At 36.0% G+C, this 26,977-nt stretch overlaps 1 protein-coding gene across 1 annotated transcript in view; it reads left to right on the forward strand.

Moving 5' to 3' along the window:
• The first annotated feature begins 6,959 nt into the window (after positions 1–6,959).
• The window catches only part of PLPPR4 (phospholipid phosphatase related 4), a 40,160-nt gene continuing 20,142 nt past the window's right edge, over positions 6,960–26,977 (forward strand). The window contains exon 1 of the mRNA XM_079117689.1: positions 6,960–7,547. Within this exon, the coding sequence (XP_078973815.1) occupies positions 7,326–7,547 (222 nt within the window). The 5' untranslated portion in view covers positions 6,960–7,325. The remainder of the gene's footprint in view (positions 7,548–26,977) is intronic.

The following is a 26,977-nucleotide window of genomic DNA, read 5'->3' on the forward strand; positions in this document are numbered from 1 at the left end:
ACAGGTACACTCATACATTGCTGGTGGGGTTGCAAATTAGTGCAGCCACTCTGGAAAGCAGTGTTGAGATTCCTCAGAAAGTTTGGAATGGAACCAACATTTGACCCAGCTATCCCACTCCTTGGTCTATACCCAAAGGACTTAAAATCAGCATACTACAGAGATACAGCCACATCAATGTTCATAGCTGCTCAATTCACCATAGCCAGATTGTGGAACCAACCTAGATGCCCTTCAGTTGATGAATGGATAAAGAAACTGTGGCATATGTATACAATGGAATATTACTCCGCCATGAAGAATGATAAAATTATGGCATTTGCAGGGAAATGGATGAAATTGGAGAATATCATGTTAAGGGAGATAAGCCAATCTCAAAAAACTAAAGGACGAATGATCTCGCTGATAAGCGGATGAGGACATATAATGGGGGGTATTAGGGGTTAGTGTTAGGGTTAGAGTTAGTTTTAGGGTTAGGGATAAGAAGGGTGGTAAGAATGGAGGAAGAAAGGACTATATGGAGGGAAAAGAGGGGTAGGAGGGGTGGGGGGGAGGGAAAAAATAACAGAATAAATCAAGCAACATTGCCCTATGTAAATTTATGATTTTTAGTAAAAAAAAAAAAAAAAAGAAGCAATAAAAGTAGAAAAGCCAGACATCTTGCCTTGACCAGTGTGACCAAACTCTTGAGTCCGGCAAGTGGCAAAGAGGGCTTGGAAATAAAAAGATTCACAGACACAGATATTAAAGATTAAGCTAGGATCAGGTGGAGCTCTTCTCTTTGATCGAGATGCAGATCTAAAGAGTTACGTCAGCAATCTTTGTATATGTCTCATTATGAGGTTAAAACTATGCGACCATTATTCTTTGTATTCAGGAAAGTTACAGAAACTAGGATGTCCTGTGTAGCTTTTCTGTAGTTGTAATCCACAGTTGCAAAGTGCAATGTTAGAAGCTTTGTGTAGCTCTCAAGAAAGTCCATTGTTAAGAGTTACTATAAGGCAGGCAGGAACTAGAGAAGCGGAGATGGTGAAACATTGTGGTTGTCTAGCATAAAGAGTTCCTTCCTTCCGAGAGCTGTGTGCCTGAGATCAAGGTCAGAGCTAATAGGATTTTTGCAGGGAGCCTCCTCATGCAGGGCGTTGCCACAACAGCAAAGTATCCTGTGCCCTTGCACAGAAACATTACCAGCACCGGGCATGCCACAGCCATGAGGTCATCAGAGACCCTCAGTCACTGCTCTCCCATCCTCTGTCACCACTCTCCACACTTCTGAAAAGGAAGTTAGAAAGTTCAGGTTAGAGAATCAAAGACCAGCATTAATCCCTCACTCCTTTGCTTCTTGCATGAATCCACATCAAGAATTTTCTTTGTATCACTCCCTTGAAGATTCAAATTCCTGGGTAATGGAGTCAAATTACTCACATTGGGTCACCCTCCTGGCACCTGGCCTGAGGAGGGCTAAACACCTCCCCTTGTGTTGTGACTGTGCAAGAAGGAAGGTTCATCCTGGAAATTCCAGAAACCATCTTAAAAAAAGGAATGAGGTATCCTGGACTGACAGTAAATGTACACCTCACCCATCTAGCTCTTTCATTTTTTATATGGGAAAAAACTGAGTTCCCATGTTAAAATATTCCTACCCACAGCCTCATAAGAGTTCAGGCTGAAGCCAGAGCAGGAACATTACCTTCACCTCTCCTAGTCCCTTCTCATGTCAGTACTCTTCCTGCTTCACACATCTGTATGCAGTTCTTTGAAGACATTCTCTTCTAGAAAAATACAATAAAGTCTTACATTGTCTCCTTAAAATGCCGAGAAGTAGGCTAATGTTTGGGAAATACGTTGCTAAATTAAAAATAATGTTTTACGATCTTAAAGATAAACATCATGCAAATACCCCACGAATGAATAGTTGCCAAGAGGTTAAGAAGTTGCTTGTATTTGACTATGGGCATCCAAAATCAATACATAGAAAAATTACCTCTTTCTTATCTGAGGACTCTGACAGTGTTAATAATGATGTCAAGCACATTCTCAGGCATTTTTTTTGCACGTTATTTGTGCTGTGAAGTCCTCAATCTTCTGAAATGTCAGGGTGCTACTTTTTCAGTGGCTGCCATTTTTCATTTGTTATACTAGAACAGGATTTCCATTAAAAATGTTCAAATTCTGGGAGGCACATTAAATTGTTTCAATGCTTCTATAATTATGAAGAGATACAATTAGTGCTATATACCTGCAGCAACATTTAACATCCAAATATGTATTTACATGGTGAAGATGGGATGGAGCACAGTTTTTAGTTTAGGAATATTCTCTGGTAGCCTCAATGATTAAGTGACTTGACCCTCATTGGGCACCACACCTAAGAAGTTTCTCATCACCTTTACAACTATACCATAATTGTTTCTTTATCAATGTATGTCACAAGCTATAATTACATGTTTGTTAGCAGAAGCAGTATATGTAACCCTTAAGATCCTAGAACTTGGAAAATTCTTCTGGATTCAAAAACTCTCAGTCACGCCAGGCACAGTGACTCATGCCTGTAATACAGAGGCTCCTGAGTTTGAAGTGGGAAGATTGCAAATTCAAGCCAGCCTTATCAACTTAGTGAGGTCCTAAGCAACTTAGTAAGATCCTATCTCAAAACAAAAATTTTAAAAAAGGGTTGGAGATTTATCTCAGTGGTTAAGCACCCTGGGTTCAATCCCTGGTACTAAATAACATAAAATAAAATCTCAGTCCCACTAATTATATTTGTTGTTCTTAAACATAATAGCAAATAACCTCTCAGTCTCTTTAACTATAATATATAATGGTAATGGTACCCACATTGTAAGGATCTTGTGAGAATTAAAATATTTATCAAGCATTTTAAACAGTTACTAGTTTATAGTGAACATCATGTGACTAATTTATTGTCCTTGTCTTTCTTCACTCCACCTGCATTAGCATTTTTGAATGCTGTGAGAGAAGTTACTTCCTCTATTCTTCTTTGCAGAGGTAACTTAAGGAGAAAAGTAATTCTACATAGTAGACAATCAACAAATATTTATAGGTTGATAGATGAATTGATTAACCAGTTCTATAATTCACCATGTGCATTCATATATATGATCATAATTGACCACAGAGCATGGCAACAGATAATGCCAATGCTTTTCTCATTTTATATACTAGAAAACTGAAGCTCAAAGATAGTAAGTGATTTGCTCTCAAAAGCAGAGTTGAAATATTACAAATGGTAGACTTGAACTTGGGTTTAATTTTTTACTTTTTTTTCTGTATGAGTTCTATCTATGAGATTTTTTAAAATATAAAATAGGGAAATCACTTGCCCTGTTCACATCATAAGAGTGCTTTGAGCATCAAAAGTTAAAGTACAGCTAGGCATGGTGGAATATACCTGTAAACCCAGCCACTAAAGGAGCTGAGGCAAGAGCATCACAAGTTTGAGACCAGCTTCAGCAACTTAGCAAGGTCCTGCCTCAAAACTAAAACAAACAACAACAACAAAATAAGAGTGCTGAGGATGTAACCCAGTGATAGAATGCCCCTGGGTTCAATTATCAGTCTGAAAAAAAAAAAGAAAAAAAAGTTAAAGTAAATAGCATACATCAAAATGTTACCCCAATGTAAGTCATTATCATTGTGTTTAGTATCTAAGGGAAACTGTAAAATATCTGACATGTTTGTGAAATGATACAGATCAGAAATATAGTATTGTAAAAGAAGAGAGAAAGAAGGAGGATTTAGGGTAGGAAGGAGTAAAGGATTTGTGATATAACTGGCTTTGGATACTGAAGCATTTCCTGATGCCTAACAATGAGAGCAGATTTAGCAGGGCAGACCAGCTAGGTAGGAAAGAGGAGTTCCTTTCTAATATTTCAAGGACTTCTTCAATTGTCCACATGTATTAAGCATGCTATAATTTTAGTCTCCTGTTTTAAATTCCCTTTTATAGAAACGCTATTTCCAGGATGATAAATTCTAACTTAGAGATTTTCTAACTAACTTTTTACCTCCAACAAGAATTACAAATTTTGTAGCTGGGCACAGTGACATACACCTTTAATCCCAACAGCTAGGGAGGCTGAGGCAGGAGGACTGCAAGTTCAAAGCCAGCCTCAGCACAAGCGAGGGACTAAGCAACTCAGTGAGACCCTGTCTCTAAATAAAATACTAAATAGAGCTGGGGATGTGGCTCGGTGGTCAAGTGCCCCTGAATTCAATCCCTGGTACCAAAAATTATAAATTTTGTTAATTACTAAGAAAAATTTTAGAAAAAGCCCGCCCAACACACAAAGTAACTTTGTTAGTAATGAGAAGTATAGTTGATGATGAATTACATAACAAGCAATGAGAACAAGGTCCAAAAACCAGTCAGGGACAACAAGATTCAAGAAAAAGATAGGGAACTTGGATTTTCTGCTAAACAGAATCAACCAACAATTATTGAACACATAATATGCACAAGAAACTTATGCTACATAATTTTATATGCATCATTCAATTTAATTGATCAGTTCATTTCTTCACAAATGTTTACTGACCACCTTCTCTTTGCCAGACACAGTTCCTGTTACCACAAGATGAAAAGGTGCTAGACCTTATGGGGTTTACATTCTGGTGAACAAGGTAGACGAAACAAAACTTAACAAGGAAATACTTATTAAAGTATTAGATAACGAAAGTTCTATAAAGCAAAAGAAAATAATATCAAAAATAAAGAGTAACATAGCTAGTGGGAATGCAAATTGGAGTAATCATTATGGAAAGTGGTATGGAGATTCCTCAGAAAACTTAGAATGGAACTACCATTGGACCAGCTATCCCACTCCTGGGTTTATACCCAAAGGACTTAAAATCTTCATATATTCAGTGATGCAGTCTCATCAATGTTTATAACAGCTCAATTCACAATAGCTAACCTATGGAACCAAACTAGGTGTCCTTGAACAGATGAATGAAGAAAATGCAGTATATATATCTATATCTATCTATATATATATATGAGATATACTGCATCATATATATATATATGATGGAATATTATTCAGCTTCAAAGAAGAATGAAAATTTTTTTTTTGCCAGTAAATGGATGGAAGTGCAGAATATTATGCTAAGCAAAATAAGCCAATCCCCCAAAACCAAACGTGGAATGTTTTCTCTGATATGCCGGATGCTAATTCACAATGGTTGCGGGGCACTAGGGAAGATAGAGTTACTTTGTATTAGGTGGAGGGGAGGGGTATGAGGGTAGGAAGGCTAGTAGAATGAAACAGACATTATTACCTTACGTACGCATATAACTGCACGAACACTGTGATCCTACAACAAGTATAATCAGAAAAACGGAAAATTATACTTCATTTATGTATGATTTATCAAAATTAATAAATGCATTCTACTATCATGTATAACTAATTAGAATAAATAAAAACTAAAGAGTATAAGAAAAGTCTTGGTTTAAGAATGTTACTTAGTATGTCAAGGAAAACTTCCCTGATAAGCTAAAATTTGAGCGGAGGCATGGATTAAGCGGGGTGTGTGTGTGTGTGTGTGTGTGTGTGTGTGTGTGTGTGTGTTAACCAAGCAATGTTTCTGGAACCGAGATTGTGAACAAATAGTAAGTGCAAAGACTCTGAGGCAGTGCAAAGCTACTGAGTTGCTCCCACTGAGATATAGCAATGAGAACAAGGTCCAAAAACCAGTCAGGGACAACAAGATTCAAGAAAAAGATGGGAAACTTGGATTTTCTGCTAAACAGTGAGAAGAAGGTCTTAGAAAGTTTAGGCAGAGAAATGATACAAATGAATTTACTTTTCAAGATATCATTCTATGTAATGACTGGTTTGTAGTTGTGTAGGTAGTAAGGGAAGAAGCTGGAAGGACAGTTAGGAGACTATTTATTGTGCCAAACGAGTCAAGACATGGTGGTAGCTGTGCTGGAGTAGGGACTGTGGTCAGTTCTGGAGGATGGAATAGTTCTCTTGTAGGACTTATGTTTTATAAAAGACATTAGTTGAGGTCATTAGCTGAAAATGAAGAAATTTGAGAAGTGAGAAGGTATGAATGGGACAGTGACAAACTATGAAACACTAGGATTGTGGGTAGTGGACCTCCTTCAAGTTTGCTTGAAGTCTCATGAGGAACAAGATTATGCAATTGTATGTTTTTCTCTGGCTATTTCAGTTGTTCTGGAAAAACAGAATTGGTTTTGTCTGGGGCTGGGATTTTGCAGGTGAGCATGGTAAATTAGGAGAGGGAAATGAATGATGACTCTGCTGGACTGAAGCCCAATCCTGGCAGAGGTATGTGAGGACATGAGGTAATAATGGCAGTGAAACATCTAACATCAGTGGATGGTATAGTCCCCATATTGCCAAAGACCTGTTGGTCAGCTGAAAAGTGGACTAGGAATAGATTATCATGTGCTTGATAAGGAGATTTTGGAGATGTTGGAAATGGCCTAGGGAATGTGAGGATAGAAGTGTGTTATCTTCATTAACACAATGCAAAGGTCGTGCTTGCTGGGTTTTCCTTTCCTCTGAATCTCTTGACCCTTTTGAGTTGCCAAAAGAATCACAAAGTTGAGAGCAGTCATGTACACCACCAAAAATCGCCTGAAAACATGTTGGTTTTAACACTGCCATTGTGCTAGGAGTAAGTCAGAATATGTCCTCCACTTTGGGTTCAATGACATGTCCACTGCACCATCTGCCTCTTTTTAAGAAGGAAGGCTGAGACCATGTCCTACCAGCTGATAGTATTTAACAGAGGGTGCCAGGGATTCTCCCAGGCAGAGATCTTCAGAAGAGGCTGTCATTCCTAGCGAGCAGCCTGCTACCAGACTTAGTAAGTTCCTACCAGGGCCTAATTTTCAATATGAGGAATAAGTTTTATTTCAGGAAGGTAGAGATCAGTTTTCTTGTTGTGGGTGGGTACGGTGGGCAGAGCTGCTGTTCTCCAGGAGTCTTCAAGTTAGCATCTCTGGCGTGACCCAGGCAGCTTCCCAAGAGGGTCTAGGTGCCTGAGTTCCTCAGCCACGCTACTGCAGAAACCAGGAGAGCGTCCCCCTTTTCCCGATTCTTGACGTCAAGCTCCCACAGCCTTGGAGCTTTGCCAAGGCGGCGGAGAGCCGAGGGAGGGTGACAGGGGAGGAGAAGCCATTGCAGCAACAGCTTGGAGGAGGGAGCTGGACGTCTCTCTTCAGAAAACCAGAAGCGGGAGCCAGAGCAAGGGAGGAAGAGGACCTGCTGGCCTAGGGAACCTCCGGGTAGCTGCAAAGAGGGGAGGGGAGAAGGCGGGGGCGCTGCATGCAGCGCGCTGGCTCCAGCGGTGCCCGCGGGGAATGTGACATCAGCCGCGCCGGGCGCTTGCGGCTGGAGGAGGCAGCTCGCCTCGGCTGCACTGTGCACACCTCGCCCGGAGGAGGACGCAGACCCGGGCAGGCGGCCGGGATGTCGGCGAAGGAGAGGCCAAAGGGCAAAGTGATCAAGGACAGCGTCACCCTCCTGCCCTGCTTTTATTTCGTCGAGGTGAGTTGGCCCACCGCCTTGGCATAATGCAGATCTTCAGGGCACCTCCGGAGTGAATTCGGGTCCTGGACAATATTGGAGGCAAGGAGATCCTACCAGGGTGCGCGCTGCTGTCCCCAAATGACCGACCCTTTCCCTTACCCCTCCCAGGATTTTAGGCAGCTCTCCTGAGTGTGCTGTGAATACCTGCCAGCCCAGGGTGATTACCACTAAAGGTGTCGCTGCTGGGTGGCCTGCAGGGAAGAGATACCTGTGTGAGTGTGGGTCTAGTTCCTTTCCTTGTCATGCCAGTGTGCACGACCATCAGTGCCCCAGAGGGGCCATGATGCCCACATTTTGGGATTTGTATCTTCAGTCTGCTGAATATGTATCTAGAACTCTGAGTGCTTTTGGTGAGAATTCAAGTGCACACTGCTATACCCCTGACTATGAAGACCTAAAGTGTTTGTTTAGTAATAGGATTATTGATTGTTTTTATTAAACCCCCCCCCCCCCAGACCTTCTCCTATTAGAATTACTATGGTGCTCACATTCGCTTCTACAATTGGGTCTTCATTTCCAGGCAACAAACATCAAGCTACTAACTGGCCCTTTTCCATGGTTAAAAAAAAATGTATCATACGTATATGTGTTTTTTAAAAATGACATCATCTGATTTTATATGATTTGTATCTGTGAATTTATTCTGTGTCAAGCAGATAAGCAAATAACAGGTAGATATGTTCATAATGAGTCTCTAATTTACGGAATGCAGTGTTTGAGGGAGAAAAATTTTATGGGAGGGTTATAGAGATTGACAGGTGCAGAGACTCCAAGCACTGTAATCTATTGCATTGGGAAGACATTTTTAAGCAAGGAGTTTATTAAATTATAGGCAGAGAAAGGATGTGTTGCATAGGTTTAGGGAAATCAGAGGATCTTAAGCATAAAAATATATTCTATATAATTAGAGGCTTGGTTACATAGAGAATTAAGAGACTATTATTGAATTATAAATATCCTTTTTTGGCTGTCTTTTCAGCAAATATGGAGGCTTAGTACTTCCAAGTATAGGTAGTAGATTCTGTATTTGTTGACTGTGAGGTTTATCTGGATTGAGGAAGAGTCACTGTCTTGAAACTTGGGGGAAGGGATATTGTTAGGCTATCTTTACAGCTAACAGTATATTTGAAAGTTTCTTTTATATGTATACATTTTTTAAATGATTTCAGTTTTAAGAAGGATGTATGTGACTTGCATAAGCCTCAGAGAAATGGTGGGCGACCCCTTCATCCATGACCTATGGAAAAGAAGAAAAAATAGTTCTGTTTCTTCAAAATAATTAATCGATTCATTTATTGCCCCTCTTCTTTTCACAAGGGATTTTGAGGTCATGGTTTAGGTAATTATTGTTGAAAAAAATAAAGAGCTTTCTCAAGAAAAATGTGGGCAGCAGAAGATTAGTGATTGTAAAGGGTAAAGGAATAGAAGTATGAGTTACCAGCCTTCAAGTTCAATCTGTCAGGCCACTTGTGGCATTGTTAATCCATGTAGTTTTAAACCTAAGCACCTTTATTAATGTCTGAATCTCTTACATTTGTGTAAGATAAACCAATTAATTGTTTAGTTCCATCTCTAAGAAGGTACACACCCCAGATCAGCTAGTGGCTGACTACATGCAGATTGCAGTTATATGACTTCAAGGAAAACACTTCCATGAAAGAGGATGAAGACCAGGGAATAAGACTATTGCCATAAAGAATCTGAGTGTGCACTATTGAGGTTCCCTTAACAGAAGTATGCGTGTTCCTTAACCTAGGATTTTAAAAGTGCCTCATAATGCAATTGAATCATGTCTCTAGGAACAAACATCTCACAAATGTTTCATCTTCTCCATGACTGAAAATAACCCAGATTCACTACTTTCACTTTGACCCATTCAGACACCCTCTATGAATTCCTCAGCAGGGCAAGTAATAAAACAATTACTGAAGACAATTCGTGGAGTTTGAACGAGTACTTATGACACTATATCTTGGGATTAACAGACTTCAAAGGGAGAGTTACAATATTAGATTGCAGATTATGTCCCTAAAACTTAAATGCATGATGAACCACTAAAGAGTTTCCAGAATATAGAAGGCATTACTACACCAATTTTTTAAGGGGTTGACAGGAAGTACTTTGAAATGACTCATTTTGATGTTGGTGAGAAGGAACTTTATTTACATCTCCTTTGGAGGCTGAATAAACATAGCTGGAATTAACATGCCAGAAAGATGCTCTAGAGTAATGACACTGCTTTGCAGCATAGTTTCCCAAGACCTTACCAATTAAGATGGAAATTTTTGAAGTAAATATCCTTCCAACATATAAAAACCCAAAGCTTCCTCTGTTACTTTGAACCACTACTGAAGTAATGAAAGAGGCTAAAAAGAGTCAGGTCTTGAGAAAAAAGTAAACAACAAACAAACAAATAAACAAAAGACCAGACCAGATCAAGCAGCTGGATCCTGTGATGATAAGCACATTTTAAACTGCCTTTTAAAAAGTTATTCAGGCAGTTCAAAATTGCTGTTCATCATGGATATGAGATATAAGAAACTTAATTGGGACACTGAGAAAGAGAAACTTTCATTTGGGGACTGAAATCAAGTTAACCTGAATCATGGCAAGAAAATAGCGGCACGGTCTGGGCACAACCTGGGTTATACAGACAGGAGGACCTATTTAAGCACTGCCTATGCAGTGCTTAATTCTATAATCTAAATATAATTTTATAATTTTATAATCTAAATATAAATACACATATGATCATTGAAATTGTTGTTTTTCTCTTAGAATGTAGAATATATTATCAGGTTATAACATCATGTCTGAGGTGAGGCAGACACACACAGTATGTTGTTTCTTTTCCTGTCTTATAACTGCCCCTGACCTGAAAAGGATTATTTGACTTCTGGGCCAAACTTGAGAGATCAGTACTGACAAGGCCTACCTTGGGTGTTCTCATTGTTCAGCAGAAGCCACTTTCTCCCCAGTTTTCAGAAATGGTTTGAGTGTCACATTTTTCCTGAATGGATCTGTATTAATGGACATGAATGGGGAGAGCGGAGTGATCCTTGGTTTGTACAATAGCTACTGCAATCATTTGTGAAGCACTTAGAATAACGCTAAATGCTTTACATGCGTCATCTTGTTCAATCTGTAAAGATTCTCTTTAAGACAGAGGTAGTTATTATTCTGGTTTCAAAGAATAAACAGAAACTCATAGATGTTAAACAGCCTTATCCATGTTTACAAAGCGAAGTGCAGGCAGAACTGGTGCTCTTCACAAATAATTGTCTCTCAACATGATGAAACAATATTCGCACAGGCAAAGTTACTTGCTCTGGTTTTTCACTTATAGAAACAGGAAAATGGCATTCGGGAGGCTGAGAGGAGGCTGAGGGAGGCTGAAGGGAGGCTGAGGCAGACAGATATATTGAACCCAGGATATGTAGCAAGATCCCATTTCGAAACAAAGAAACGAATAACAGAAAGACATATGTGGTGGGGTAGAGCACATTGACCGAGGTGAAACAATTTTCTCTAGAAAAAGACTAACCTCCTCAGCTCAGTTTGTTCGTCACTAGTAGTCTCTAAGCACAAAGAGCTGGTGCACATTGCACACTCCCTTCTGGCTCACTAGTTAGCGGCTAGATACCCTCACCCTTTAGGTGCCCATGGCTAGAGGAATGGGGAGGGACTCTGAGAGCCAATTGCAGTTTCAGGGTATATCTAATTGTGTCCGGGTGGGCACAGGCCCAAGTGTTCAGTCACTAAATCCAAGTAATCTTGTCCCAGTTCACCACCAAACTTGATGGTAGGCAAAACACTAACTTAGAGGATAGAATTTTTCTTATTTTTGGTTTAGCTACTAGTTGTCTACTGATAAAGTATTTCACGGAGGACAGTCACACGACTTGGTGGTTTGAAAGATACATGATGATTTTCTGTGCAGCAGATCACTTTAGGAACTAGTTAATGCAGTTTTGTACCGTTCAATCTAGAAAAAGAAAGGGAAGGTTGTGGAAGGAATTCTCAGACAACATATCCAAGGTTTTATTAGATTAAATAGAAAAGCAGGCAAACAGGAATGGGCCACTGAAAAAATGTTTTCTCTTGCCTTTAAAATTTCAAAGCTCTCTCCAAGTGTCGGCTGCATCACTTACAGTGGGAGCTGTAGCCAGCAGCATACCTGGAATTAATAAAAGATCTTTTAAGCTTAAAAGCCCAATATTATATGTGATAAGGCTGGTTGTCTTGGTACCTCATGAATTTCCTCTCTGCTAAGCATTATAATGGTCCCTCTGTGCTCAGACTCACAATTTTGTTTTCATAAGTCAATCTGTTCCAAGATCAGTTCAGTGCATGAAACACATGATAAATTACCTTTTAAGCTAAAAATATACAAATTCTTAACATAAATTAAATAGGAAAGACATACTTTTCATTTAAACCTTCTGTTTTATGACATACTTTTTATTGCTGATTTTTATTACTAATACCTATGGAAGTATCAGAGTTATGCTTGACTTATATGTAAAGATATTTTACAGAACTCTACAGATAGGACTTTGAAATTTCATTTTCATGTGCATGCACACACATGCACACAATTCTGAAAAACTGGCATATACAAACATGGATGGAGTGAGAATATCATTTCCTAGCATTAAAATAATGGCATTGGAAACATTACACATTCAGAAGATTTTAACCTCAAAAGAATTGAAATTATTTTCATTAAGAAATATTTTTAAGAAATTTACTTTTTAATTGTAGCAGATACTTATATATAAGATTTCTGTTCTATCTCATGGTCCATGTGAAAATTATAAAACTCATTTGATATTCTTGCTGTGAAATATGCATAGGTTATTTCCTTTTCCATAAATTTTAACATCACTAGGAAATACAACATCACAACATTTCTGTATTGCATGTACCAAAATAGTAGCTATAGATTTTTCCCCTTTTCTAGATTGCAAAGTGAGATAGTCTGCTCAAAAAACACTCCAAACCCTGCCAAGTGAGATGAGCTGGCAAGTTCCTCCTCTATTCAAGTCACACTGCACAAAGTCTGACGCAAAAGAAAAAATAAATGAAGATAAGGTTTGGAGATAGAGTTAAATGAGGACATTTCTGCAAATAACAAGTATTTTACATAGAACCTACCATGAGGGAATTCTATTCCATTCCATTCCATTCCATTTCATTCATAGGCACCATCACTGTTTTATTGTGTCTCTATGATCAAGTAATAGAAAATGTTCTTTGTCCTCATTTGTTCAAACAGGAAAAAAAAAAAAAAAACAGTTGGTTTCTGCCAACTCACAGAGATTTAAGTAATAATAAAATAACAATGATGATGATAAAGGATAATCAAATTTCAATTCTCCTTTATGTGACATACCCTATGGTTATGTTATCTTTAGTCTTAAGAAGTACCAAACCAAAAAGGTATTATTGTCTTTATTTTTTAAGTTAGAAAATTGCAGCTCAGATCATTAAACATCTTTAACCAGGGACATATTGCAATTAAGTGAGAGAGCCAGCATTTCAATACTTGTCCATTTGGCTCTTGAATCAAGATTGCATCTTGCTGAATCACAGGTGCTTCCAGTGACAATGTTAAATTTAGTGATGAGGGAGGAAGAGACCCATCTCTGCTATGACTTGGTTATTTTCATACTTAGAGGAAGTCTGGTTGGAGCTTTGTCAGAGTCGTGGCACAGAATTTTTCTCTACATTTTTCTCTACTGCATTTGGCTTTGTAAGTACTGCTTCCCACTTAATGGTAACTGATTTACTTCTAACATGGATGTTTTGCAGGCACAATGACTATCCAATTAAAAAGAAACTTTCTTCTGCCAAATGGCACCCATGAGTTTTCTAAGGAGATTAATGAGGAGCTATGGGTGAGGTGGATGGGAAGAATTGGAACTGAAAGAAAGTTTAGGAAAGAAGATTCATATAAGTCAATAAATATGGTAGAGCACGGAGTATGGAATCTCAAGGAGATGAAGAAGAGAGAGGCTGGCCAAAGCAGGGTTAAGAGAAAAAGTATGAGAAAATTGAAAAGAGTGAAGTGCACATGAGTTTATTGGAGATCCAATCTGTGTACAAATCATGAATCCTCCTAGCATTCAGACTGTGTAAGCTGGGTTATTACATAAAAAGCATTTGAGGACCAATTTGTGCTAGGAGTGTATTGCAAATATTGCTCACGGAAAATAGATTTCCTCTCAACATATGTAAAGCTCTCTTTAAAACAAAAATGAGGGAATGTCTTCATGTATACTTTAAAACTCAAATTACATAATTAAGTCAAATAAAATTATATAATATAATAGCACCTGGTCTGACTCTTTTGTTTTTTCAATCATATGTAAGAAAATAGTGACTTGAAAGTTTAAATTAACTAAATTATGTACTGTGGAATAAAACCTGGTCTCCTGACTCTTGTTCTAGTGCTCCTTCATAATTATTACTATTTCTAGAATTCCTTATATTAGAAAGTTTCCCTCTGGATTATAACATTTAAAATTCAGGTCATTGCACTAGCTGCTCGTGCTAACTTTTAAGCACATTTTATGATATTACATTGCACTAAACAACATGTTTAAACAAGTATGAATGGGTCCTCTTCTTTTCCAAATTGTTAGACTTTTTAAAAAGTATGATTACAGCTGAAGATAAGAACATTCAAAATTTATTTTTTCATCTCATCACCTAACTAACTCTCTTATAATTTCAGTTACTTCCTTTGATAGGAGGACTCCATCAGATAGAAAAAAGAAAATTTTGGAAGAAATAAGAATAAAATTTACATCAATTGCTTTGACTTTTCTGTTATGATTTTTCCACATAATCATCTCATTTAATTCTTTAAGCAGAAATGAAGAGTAGATATTGACTTTTTTTTTTTTTTTACAAATTAAGTAACTGTCACTTAGGAAAGTCTAAGAATTTGCCTAAAACCCAATTGGTGACATTCTTCCACGTTGGTCACAAGAAAAATATTAAATTTGCATATAAACTGTGATATGAGCATCATAAATACCTCAGCTTTCTATGGTTCCTTCTAGAACAGTATATTGAGAAATATACTTTCAGATAACTAAGAGTGGAGTAATTTCCTAGTCAAGAGGATTTTGGAATGTGGATGTCAAGGAAATAAATACTAATTTTAACATAATTAATGTTGAGGTGTTTTTCTGCTAGTAATTATACTCTGAACCAGTTCCACATAGGTACTTTATAGTTTGGTTGTTTTTAATCAGAAAATAATGTCAATCAACAAAGAGAAGTATAATTGCTTTCTTATTTGCAGTAACAAGAGGGCTTCTGTCTATGCTAAAACTAATAGATCAGTTAGGCATAATTCAGAGAAAAGGGAATAGAGGTAATTAAAATCAAGGTTATTTGTGGAAAAGAAGAAATTGATATATTTAACAGAAGATATGGTCTGAGAATGGAAACAGTATAATGCTCTCACCAAAAGACTTTGCTACATGATTGCTTAGAAGTAAACTTCCATTTCATAAAGCCACAAATACGATTCAGAATGACCCAGAGACCAAATTAGAGTAAGAGTCCTCCAATAAGGGGTGCCTAGATGAAATCTCAGAGAATAATCTCCTTTGTATTTTCATAACAATTTATTTTTCCATTGAATAAATATTGATTTCTTATGATAAGCCTTTTGATTAAAGTAATGGAAGTAATATAGAATCATTACTGGCATATCTCTTAGTCTATAGTAGAATTTCAATAGATTTTCACTAAACGTATGGGATATAATGGGATTAATAATAGGAACATAAATTTTTTTGTCTTCTTTCAGCTTGTGGAGACATTTTTATTTGTAAAGTAATGATGAGTGTCCCATCAGAGACATTGCTTGCCTTGTGGACTATATTGAACAACAGAGTGAATCACTATTCACAGTCTACATGAGCCCTCAGTTGTAGATTATACTTGTGCTTATTTTTATGATCTGAGACATACCTATGGATTGTCTGAGATTTATGAGCTCAAAAAAAGCATTATTGAACAAAAAATTTATAGTTTTAATTTTCATAGAAAACTAGTTATGCAAGGCACACATACTAGCAAGTGTTCATGTCATGGTAGAAAAACAATTAAATATGTAATTTTTACTTCAAAAAGGATGTGTATATTTACATATACATATATCTTATACATATTTCATCTGGACTACTTATTAGCTTTGTGGCCTTAGGCAAGTAGCTGACTTCCTCCAAGCTTGTCTAAATATTGTCATTGAGTCAAAATTTTTATGACACTCTGATTATATATATTATATAATATGGCTAACAATTTTTAGAGCAAAGTCAGTGACTAGTAAATGAATTTTTCTTTCCCATTTGCTGGCATGCATCCTTCATTTTATTCAAATTATTTCTGTGGTTTCAGATATTACTCGAATCCCTGATACAGCATTGGGCTTCCTGTTTTTCTCCCTTATGTATCACATATTTAGATGTATTTTATACAATATGCATGCAATGATGAACAATTCATTATAATGTATGAATACATTAACAACTTCTTATTGGACTGCATGCCCATTTTTCATTGATAGAGGCACACGCACACTCACAAAATGGAGACCACTTGCCTTAGATACTATTATTTGACCTAGAAGATAGAGGAAAATATACATTTACTAAGCACCTTATACCTACTAGTGCAAAACTCTTCTCCAAGTTCTTACTCCAAGGATTTGGCTGCCTGTATTCTACAGGTAAGACCCTGTTATTCTCATCTTTCCAGAGTCTTGTGGCACTGTATATAAACTTTTCAGCAACAGGGTTTGTCTGGGGTCAATCACTTCTCACACCTCAATTCATTTGTGAAATAAATAATATTATGCTTTCCAGAAAATGATGAATCAGTCAAAGGTAATCGAGTCTTTGAGAATAAGTGACCTCTTTTAGGATATTTTTGTGAAATGCACTGAATTCTTTTCTTTAAAGCAGCTAAACCCTAAAGAATCTGTATGTCCTTAACCCTTTAAGTGATGATCTGGAAATACTTGTGGCATAACAACTAATATTTGTATAAAACATGAAGAATGTTCAACTGTAAAGATTTGGGCATAAATAATAAGTATTTTTCATAGGAAAACATTATTAAAAGGATGGGCAACCATCCATATTTACTCCAAAGAGATGAACTTTTGAAAACTTTTCAACTCAAATACCTCATGTAGTTTCTGGCTCCCAGTCAAATTTTACATGTATGTAGAAAAATTATTTGATGATGGTAGATAATTTGATCTTCAAATCTTAGGTTATGTGATTATTTCATAGATAATCCTATTTTAGGATTCTTCATATTATTCATTTTTAAACTCCAGCCTCTAAACTAATGCAAATAGTAAGGTGCAGATGGTAGCCTTTAAATAAATTTGTGATGCATTAATTGTTGTGTCGGTCAAGAAATCTAGCAATTTAATTAACAGAAATGGGGGAGACAGATCCTGGACTAAACTTCTGCTTTAGACTTGAACTTGGCTTACTCTCTGACTGACCTTGAAGGCTAGTGTTCTTTTCAGTCCTAATCAGAAACAGGGGAAGAAATGTCTAAGACTTTTGTTCCCAGATGTTGGTTCCAACATAACCAAGAAGGGCCAGGCGCATTGCCTCCTTAAAGATGCCTGTTCTATGGGGATGCAGAATACTTGAAGAATTACCCATTCTGAAGCTCTCAGTCTGATTTAATGAGCTTGGTTGTTGCTCCACCACCAGCCCTTGACTTTCCTACAATTATGGATGTCGATGCAGAAGAGTAGAGGTAAGGGGAGTGGTAGGCATCTCATAGGAGATGATCCAGGAAGTAGAGGGACCTTAGTGAGCTGAGCCTCAGCTCTATCTTCTTTCCAATGTTGTCTCTTCATTTTTCGAGGCATGTTAAAAATCACTACTAGGATAGTAATTTCCAATCTAGGCAGAATCCATTTAACATGACAGAGGGTCAGAGACTGACTTTGGAGTGAGGTTGTATTTTCCTTCCTCCAAGACCAATATGGGACCTCTTAGTTCTACATATCAGCTGATTAACTTGCCAAAGCTTGGCAAATGAGCAGGAACAAAATGAATCTAATGGATGGCTAGCCCTTAAAGTGAGTAGAAAGGGTGATTGGCAAACTTCATCATCCACAGCACTGTTCAGATATCCCTTCAGTTCAAAGGCCTTTCCATTCTATTAGGCCAATCTGCCACAGATTGGTAATATCAGGTAGAGGTGAAATATGTTTCCCAATGGATTATCAGGTGAAAATGTTTCCCAAAGGGTTAAAAATGTTATATATTTTTACTCTTGATTCAATCCACTTACCTTTCCAGGTGATTGTATTAGTTAGCAATGCAGCAGTACTTAGATTTATTCTTTTAAGCCTTTAGTAATAAAATGTTTCATTGTCAAAGATACTTACATCCCATGTTACATTATATTTGATTTGAATACATTGGTCACCTGATTTCTTGATGCATCTTATACTGAGGCACATACTCCAATCCTACTTAGTTAATTTAATCACAGTTTTATGGTGCTGGAAAATAAAATAGAAGTTATTAATGTTCCACATTAACAGTCCACCTTCACTATCTCTTTTATGTTCATCACTCTCTTTCAAAGGTAACATTTAAGTAAATATGGCATTCAGTAACATTTGAAATGTTTAATTTTGAAAGTGGGCAGGTAATACATGTAAATATGCATGAGGCAAACCTGGAGGGAGAGCCCATGATAGCCTATTGGGTTCTCATCACCACATTTAAATTAGAAATCTCTTATCTGGATAATTAATAAGACAAATGAAAATCTATCAGGTACATAATATACACTAAATAAACACTTGTTAAATAAAATAGCTTATTGCTGCATAACAGAAAATAAATTTTATAGTGCTTAAGTGAAATGGTTTAATTATAAAATCAATCTTAATTATTGTAAGCAATTGAAAAAATAATTTCAAAACACAATATTTAAGTAACATGTAACTTTAAAATTCAGAATCAGAAATTTTTTTCTCATTTTGTATCTCAAATACATCATTTTTAATTACATCTAACTTACCTATCAGTAAGTTCAGTATCAGTTATTATTACAATTTCTCCCTTCCAGTTTCCATTTTGTTTGATATTGAGAAATACTTGAAGGTTCCCAAAGATACTATTTGTTTCCTTTCTAAGGTTGTTCAGGTACACATCTGTATGTTTTCTCTATGTGAGTAAAATAGACCATATTTAATCTGAGTATGTGAAAATCTTACTTTTATTGAAGACATCAAAATATACATGTACAATATCACTCAGAAGAAATTGTAGGATGGCATTTACAGTATATAAGACAAAATGGTCTTTGTATTTATTTTTGCTATTTATCAATGTCAGTGGCAGAAGTTTATAGGAAGATGCAATAAGTACAGTAATTATCAGTTTGAACTCAGGACCCAGGTTCCTTGAGTTTGTAATCCAGCTAACAAGCTGTATAGTCTTCCACAAGTCACATAGCTTCTCTGTGTCTTCATCTGTAAGATGGCAATAATAATAATAGTATATTCATTAAAGAGGTGTGGTAAAGATTGTATGACTTTGGATATGTAAAGTCCTTTAATAGTTACCTGGAAAAAATACATTAAACTACTATTAGTTCTGTATTTTTAAAAGTCAGCTATATTATAAATGGGAAGAGAAATTACAGCTGGAAAAAAGGATTTAAAAGCAATTACTTTCATCACTTGAAATACAGGTCCCCAGCCTCAGGTCTTAGTCTCTAATTTGGTTTAAAGAACAAAATGCTTTCCAAGACAATGCACATACTTTAGTGTCTAATTATGTAAGAGAAACAAATCTTCAGTACCTGGGATTCAGGCTGATGATTACAAAACCTATTACCCCAAGCCTAGTGTTAGATCAATACTCAGGTAATAAAACATCCACTTATCATTATTTTAGACTTTATTGTTAAATCAGTGAGTGACTATAATTAGTCTTTTTTAGAGCTGCAAAGTTGTAGTTCATGTTCAGATGCAAAGATTCAGAAGAATGGATTTTTCCCATTAGAGCTAGCATATATATTCGGTCTAGTAGTCATTCTCTATTGATTACCATTGCCATTTGAAAGACCTAATTTTAGTTTATTTTTATTCTTTAATACTATCAAAATCATTAGCATTCCAGAAATTCAAAGCCAGAAGCACTTGTGCCTGTGTGTGTGTGTGTGTGTGTGTGTGTGTGTGTGTGTTGTAGAGGCTTTTTTAAACTATTATTACAATAACTGTCTAAATATTTGGCATCTCTGTCCAAATCATCCACATGTTAACTAATTCTACACTGAGGTTGTCCAATATGTCAGGAAAAAAGAGGAGAATCAGAACACATCCCTGCTCTCAAAGACCTCATTTTTGAACAGGAAAGAACTGTAAATGAGCAACTGACATTCAATATGATGATTACTCTGATCAAGGCATTTGCAGGATATTTTGGTGTATCAGACAAGGTGAAAGGACTGAAGACTTAAGCGTTTTCAGTATTTATATTAGGAATCATTCACTAGGGAAGGCAAAAGTGAAGATAAAATAAGACTACATCCAAAATATCATTAAAGGCTCTTAAAATATAAGCCCTCCCCCAAAAATAAAAGCTAAGAATGACTTTGGAGAAGCTACACAAGGAAGAACCTGCAAGACCACAGAAAACCGTATCAGTAAGACTGTGATTTGAAGGTGCCTACACCCTTCATTTACTGCCACTTAAACCCCTTGCACACATAGCCATCCCTTGTTGTCTGTCCTTTAAGCTGGCATTCCCACTGAAGCCTGGGGCTATCCTTTCCTGAAAAGCAGTAGACTAGTGCCAGATGGCGACATGTGACAAAGCATCAGCGGGATGTAATGGGGCACATGCTTCCAGGAATTTAACACACCAGAATTCAATTACTGGCCTTGTCACTTAAGAGTGAGACATGCTGCTGAGTGAATCTTGGGCAGGGTCTTTATCTTATAAGTTATCTTAAAATACCCAATGAAGTTGTGAGAACTAAATTAGATAATTAGGGGGAAATATATCAATAAAGATCAGTAATAGCATTTTTTCTTAGATATGAGCAGATGCTCCTTAAATTCTCCTTTCAGTAAGTCAACATGAAATGAGTTCTAGAAAGGGTAGATCTTAGATTTGAACAGAAAAAGCAATTTTTGTTTGGTTGCTAAGGAGGAAGTGAGTAGCACAAATCTTTTTAAAAAGAGTATTCAAGAATTAAGAGCAATAGAGGGTTCTTATTCAAACTACACATATCCCTGACAAGACCACTTTACCACTCGGGAATCAAAACCAGTGAAGGGGGGAAGTAGGTCGAGACCCATGAGCAAAACTGTTTGGAGCATGTTTCTTGGACTCAGCAACTGGCAGGAAACTGGTGCTCTCATTTACTGGCTTTGTGACTATTGTGCATTTTATGTCACCCACCTCTGCTTCAGGTTTCTCACCTATAAGTTGGAAAGTCTATTAGATACTTAGACTTTATAAGGTGTATACCAAACACAGCAATCTATTCAACTTAGCATGTTATCTGACACCTAAGTCTTTAACATAGCCTATGAATTTGTATTTGTCCATGTTTTTAGATTCTTTAATAGTAACTTCCTGATTTATTTCAATTAAGTTCAGTAAATATTTAATGGATACCTAAATCATTCAGAGAACTGTGTGAATTTTTTTTCTAATACTTGATCTTAGGACAAGAATTAGTCATGTACAAATAAATACAATCAAAACCAGACTAACAGTTCCTTCAATAAAGGTACATAAGAAGTGCATGAAATAGAGTGCTCAATTGTGAATGGACAGTAGAGATTTCAGGGAGAAAAAATATGAAAGAGTAAGAATTTTTAAGAAAAAAGTATAAAACAATTTAACATAAAGCAAAAACTAGAACATGTCTCTTTGAGGTGTAAGTATAATGGGAAATATAGGTCATATTTGTTTTGGGATATGTAACTATATGATTCTACATCATGTATAACCAGAAGAAAGAGAAACTATACTACATTATATATGATGTATCAAAATGCATTCTACTGTCATGTATAACTATTAAAACAAATAAGAAAAAGAAATGCAGCAAAATGAAATAAGAATGGCTGATTGAGGTCATATTATAAAAGGTTTTAAGTATCATTCTAAAATCTTTGTGCTTTATTTTTTTATTAGCAGAAGAGATTATATGCATGGTCAGATGTGAATTCTAAGAAAATTAGCCTGGAAATATTGTACAGGCTGAAACAAATTGAGAAGAAAGAGATTAAAAAAAAAAAAAACAAAAAAAAAAAAACCTAATTCTTTTATTTAGGGCTGTGACAGTGTGAAGGAATGAGAAGAATATTTCTTATATCATGACGTGGAGAATTTTAGAATTAGATGACAATATAAGAAACACTTTATTTAGCTGTTAACAAATGAGGCCAAAAAAAGGCTGTGACTTGCTCAAATCTCAGAAACCAGCAAATATATGAAGGAAGATACTGCATTCTTTCTCTCCTACTAGCATCAATTTCACTCTATCCCATAGCTCTGTATTTTTTTTTCCTCAATTTTTTTATTAGTGATTTATAGCTATACATTATTGATGGGATTGTTGTCACATATCCATACACACTTGCAGTATAAAAATGTAATTTGGCCAGTATCACTCCCTAGCATTTCCACCCTCTCTCCCCGACTCCCACACCTTGGTCCCTTTCCTCTACTGATCTTCCTTTGATTTTTATGAGATCCACCCCCACCTTTGTTTACCCTTTTCCTCTCTACTTTTGCATGTGAGAGAAAACATAGGACCCTTAATCTTCTGAGTATGACTTATTTCAGTTAACATCATGGTCTCTAGATCCATCCACTTTCCACAAATGTCACAATTTTATTTTTCGTTATGGCTGGATAAAACTCCATTGTGCCTGTATACCACATTTTCTTTATCCATTCATCCATTGATGGGCATCTAGGTTGGTTCCATAGTTTGGCTTTTGTGAATTGTGCTGCTATAAACATGGTATGCATGTATCACTGTAGTAAGTTGATTTTAATTCTACAGGATGAATACTTGGAAGTGGTATAACTGGGTCATATGGTGGTTCCATGCCTAGTCCTTTGAGGAAATTCCATACTAATTTCCATAGTTGAACTAATTTACAGTTTTAGTAACAGTGTAAAAGTCTTCCTTTTAATTTGAATCTACACGTGTCTTTTTATGTGTGAAAAATAGTTTAGCTTTCTAGACCCAGATTATGTCTGTGTTTTTATAACCTGTTTTTGAGGTCCATTGTAGCTATTCTGAATGTTCTACAATCAGGTCAAACATCATTTGATAAATCATAAAGCTTTATACTATATTTTAAGTACCATTATTGCTAATATTTGATGGAAACATTTTCTTTATTGACTACAAGCCAAAAAAAAAAAAAATGAAAGGTACAGAATGTCACTAAAGACTGTACTGCAAGAGGTGGAAAATCGCCTCATCTCAGTATGTTGACCAGTGACAATTTTCTTTATGGTCACAGCCCTTAATAAAATTGCTTTGATCTGCTAATATTTCTTCTGATTTGAATTTCAATACCCTCTATTACTTTTTAAATTTTTGCATTTTTTATGATTTTGAGATATTATCAAGATTGGTTCCAGGACTCCCATTTTAAATTCATTATTAATATAAAAATGTTCCTTTGAACAATTTGAATAATTAAATTATTTGACTTCTTGTGACATTACTCATGTTGAAATGAAACTAATTTAACTTTGAAATTTCTAGTGCAAGTGTTGTTCTTCAATAGTGAGGATGCTGCTGTTTAAATTATCCTGTACCTGTGACTTGAGCTTTCTACCCCCTTGGCTTCAAAATGGTGTTTTACTCTCTTCTGGGAAACTATGCTTAAATAACCAAGAGGTATCTCAATTGCAGTATTTCCAAAACAGAACCATATATTCCTCCTTCCTGGGCTTCTCTTAGCCTTCCCCATCCCAGGAAATGACACTGCTTGTCCAAATGCTTACATCTCGAATTCTTCAAATCAACCTTTATTATTAACTCTTCTTCAGTGATCACCTTACAAAGTCCTTTCATTTCTATGTCCAAAACTAAATCCAAGACCTGCAAATTTCCCTATAGCCCCCATTCTATACTCCAGTAAAAGCTCTCTCATCTCTTGCCTGGATTTCTGGATCTGCCATGAATCCACTGAAATGTAGCTCCAAGTACCCAAGGAGTCTCCCTGGCTTGGTTTACTGCTTTAGTCTTTACACTTGGAAGAGTGCCTAGTGCTTACTAGGTATTCAATAAATATTTATTGAGTTTTAAAGAGTCTTCTAAATTTTCACCCTGCTTCTACTTTTAGACTCCAATAGTCTATCCTTGATTCAATACAGTAATCTTCACAAAAGGGATTCAAGTCCCATGACACCCCTGCTTAAACCCTTTAAAATATTTCCAAGCTTAATTTGAATAAAGTTCTAGTCCCTATGTTGGACTTCTGGTCTCTGCAAGAGCTAGTCTCAAATCTACCTGTCTGACTTCATTTTAAATCACTGCTTCTGTTTGTGTGTGTGTGTGTGTGTGTGTGTATGTGTGTGTGTGTGTGTGTGTTCTACTGGATTCACACATGGTTAGCTCTTTCTTGCCTTTGGAAAGTCTTTGCTTCAGTTACTAAGTCAGGTCTTCCTTGATCTAAAATAAGAATCCAGGCACCGAATTACCACAGCCCTCTTCTTTAGAAAATGTATTTTTCCTGATGTTATTTTTTAAATTTTTTTAACTGCCTTCCTCAAGTAGAATGGAAGTATAGAGGAGAAAGAGAACTTTGTTTTTATCATGACCATATTGCCAGACTCTTAAACACAGCCTCATACCAGTAGGCTCTCAACAGATGTGTGGAAAGGATAAATAAGTAAATGAGTCCTCAATGCCCTTTGCTAACTGGCCCTTTGTGATTGTGGACCCACCAGCTGAAGAGGCTCTTTTATGACCCTGAATTCTCCATGGCCATGTAAAAGGTAAAGAATGGAACTGATTTGTGTTCCTCCAGTCTGAGAGCAATGGAAACTCTTCCAAATGAGAAGGAAAGCTTGCCCTGATTATCACCATGCTGAAACCAAGTAGGATGCCTGACCTAGATAAAATGACATGGCAGATTCCACAAATATTCCACTAACATGGATACACAATATAGACTAGTCTTTTTAAAACTGGCACCAGAAAAATCAATACCAAATGTGATTTTTGAAATATCTTTCTTTAGTTTGTTCTATCCTCTGAAGGTTCTAATTTTCTTTTTAAAAAATTGCTCTATTATTTTCACTCACATTTCTTAGCATATGATAATTATATTATCTTTTCATTTTGAAAATCACTTTTCTAATCTTCAGGTAATTTCCCTATTCTGTATTGCTGCAGAAAAAATAACTCAATTCACATGTTTTTCCTAGCTATATCATGACTAAAGAATACAATTCCTAATGCCTGCCTACATAGACCTTTCTGCATCTCATGTTCCAAATCTCATCTTAAGTGCAATCAAAACAAGTCTAGGTAATCTCATTATGTGCATGTTAATTCTCATGTATGCCAAATTGTTTATTAAATTTCTTACACTTAAAAGAGATTTCTGTTGTTAAGCATTCCAAATAATGAAATATACCCTTGATGATAAGCATACAAGGAAGAAACATTGTCAACTAACTTGTGGTTGGGTAGTAAAGTACAGTATATAAACACAATTAAATAAAATTATGTATTTTTTGAATACTGTAAACATTTTTTAAGTAACTCTTTCTTAAAAACAAATTTATATAAGAGACAAAAAAAAAAAAAAAATCAGAGGAATAAATTCCCAAAGGGAAGAAAATGATTCTGTTTTGAAAACAAATGCAGGTTTTGAACCATGCTCCTTAGAACTATATAAGATATTAATATATGGACAGGAAAATTATATAACTAGGAAATTTTGCAACTTTAAGAAGACTAATGTCTAGAAGGATTAAGATGAACAAATGTTAGGGTTAGAAATTATTTTTCCATATGTGCCAATTTTACATGAATTCATATATATTTGGAAGTCACCCTGATATATATTATTAGTGACAATACAGAAATAAGCAAGATTAGACCCTTGCCTTAAGAAGATTTTAATTTGGGAAGCAGAGCAAAGGTCAAACCTAATTAATAGCAAATAACTGTAATAGAAAGCAATATATAAAAATTTTCCTGAAATGAAGCGATAGGAAATTAGAGTTAAAAAAATTTTAGTCCCAAAAGGGATTATCAAGCAAGACCTTATAAGAAAGGTGACTAATAATGAGTATGTCTTGAATAGTTATAGCAAGGATAATAATACTAATATTTAAACAGTTTTTTATTGTAATTCCACCCTTATTCATGGGGGACACATCCCACAAATTTCCAAGGATGCCTGAAACACCATATTTTACCTATACTACATTTTTTCTGGAACATAAGATTTAATTTTTCAATTCCGTACTAAGAGATTAACAACACTAATAATAAAACAAAACAATTATAACAAGGTAGTATAATAAAAACTTATTTACAATTTATGCATTGCTTATTTCTTGAATAATTTCCACTTAATATTTTCAAGCCACAGGTAACGAAGCACAAAAAACAATCCCATAGATAAGGGTAAACTACTATAAACTACTCTATTCCAGATGTTGTTTAATTTTGTTTACAATACCTCATTTCATCTTTTCAACTGTCCTGTGGTGGTGGGTACTATCAATTTCATAGATAAGAAAACTGAAATGTAAGAAAAAATTTCCAAGGTCATGTTGGTAATAGAAAGTGAAAGAGCTAGTGATAGAACTTCATGGTGCCTTGAAAGTTATATGACTCCATTGGTTCTGCTACAGTCATAAAATTCTAACTGTTCTTTACCACTTATACACATATGTATCACAAGCACACACATGCACGCACACATGTGTATGAGCACACATACACACACCTGTGTAGAAAGCATTTCCATTCCTTTGCTATCTCTTTGGCACAGTTAAGCAGGTTCTAAATTAGTTATCCATAAAGTGCAAAGGCAAATATATCTCTACTAAGGAAGACTTACTTTCTCTTCAGATTGGTTATGTTGATAAAATTTTGTTCCCCTTTCTTCAAAAGGCATCTAATTCACTTTACTGGGGGAAGTGCATTAAAAACGAAATGATTAAATATCATTTGGATAAGCACTAAAAGTTTCAAATCTTCCTACTTGCAAAATACATATAGAAGACTCAAGAAGTCATCAAGGAAAGAGGAGAAAATGTGGATCATGGAATTTGGTTTAAAAATGAAATATTTAATATTCAGACTAA

This window comes from Sciurus vulgaris (genome assembly GCF_902686455.1).
Source record: "Sciurus vulgaris genome assembly, chromosome: 1".
NCBI classification, from domain to species: Eukaryota; Metazoa; Chordata; class Mammalia; order Rodentia; family Sciuridae; genus Sciurus; species Sciurus vulgaris.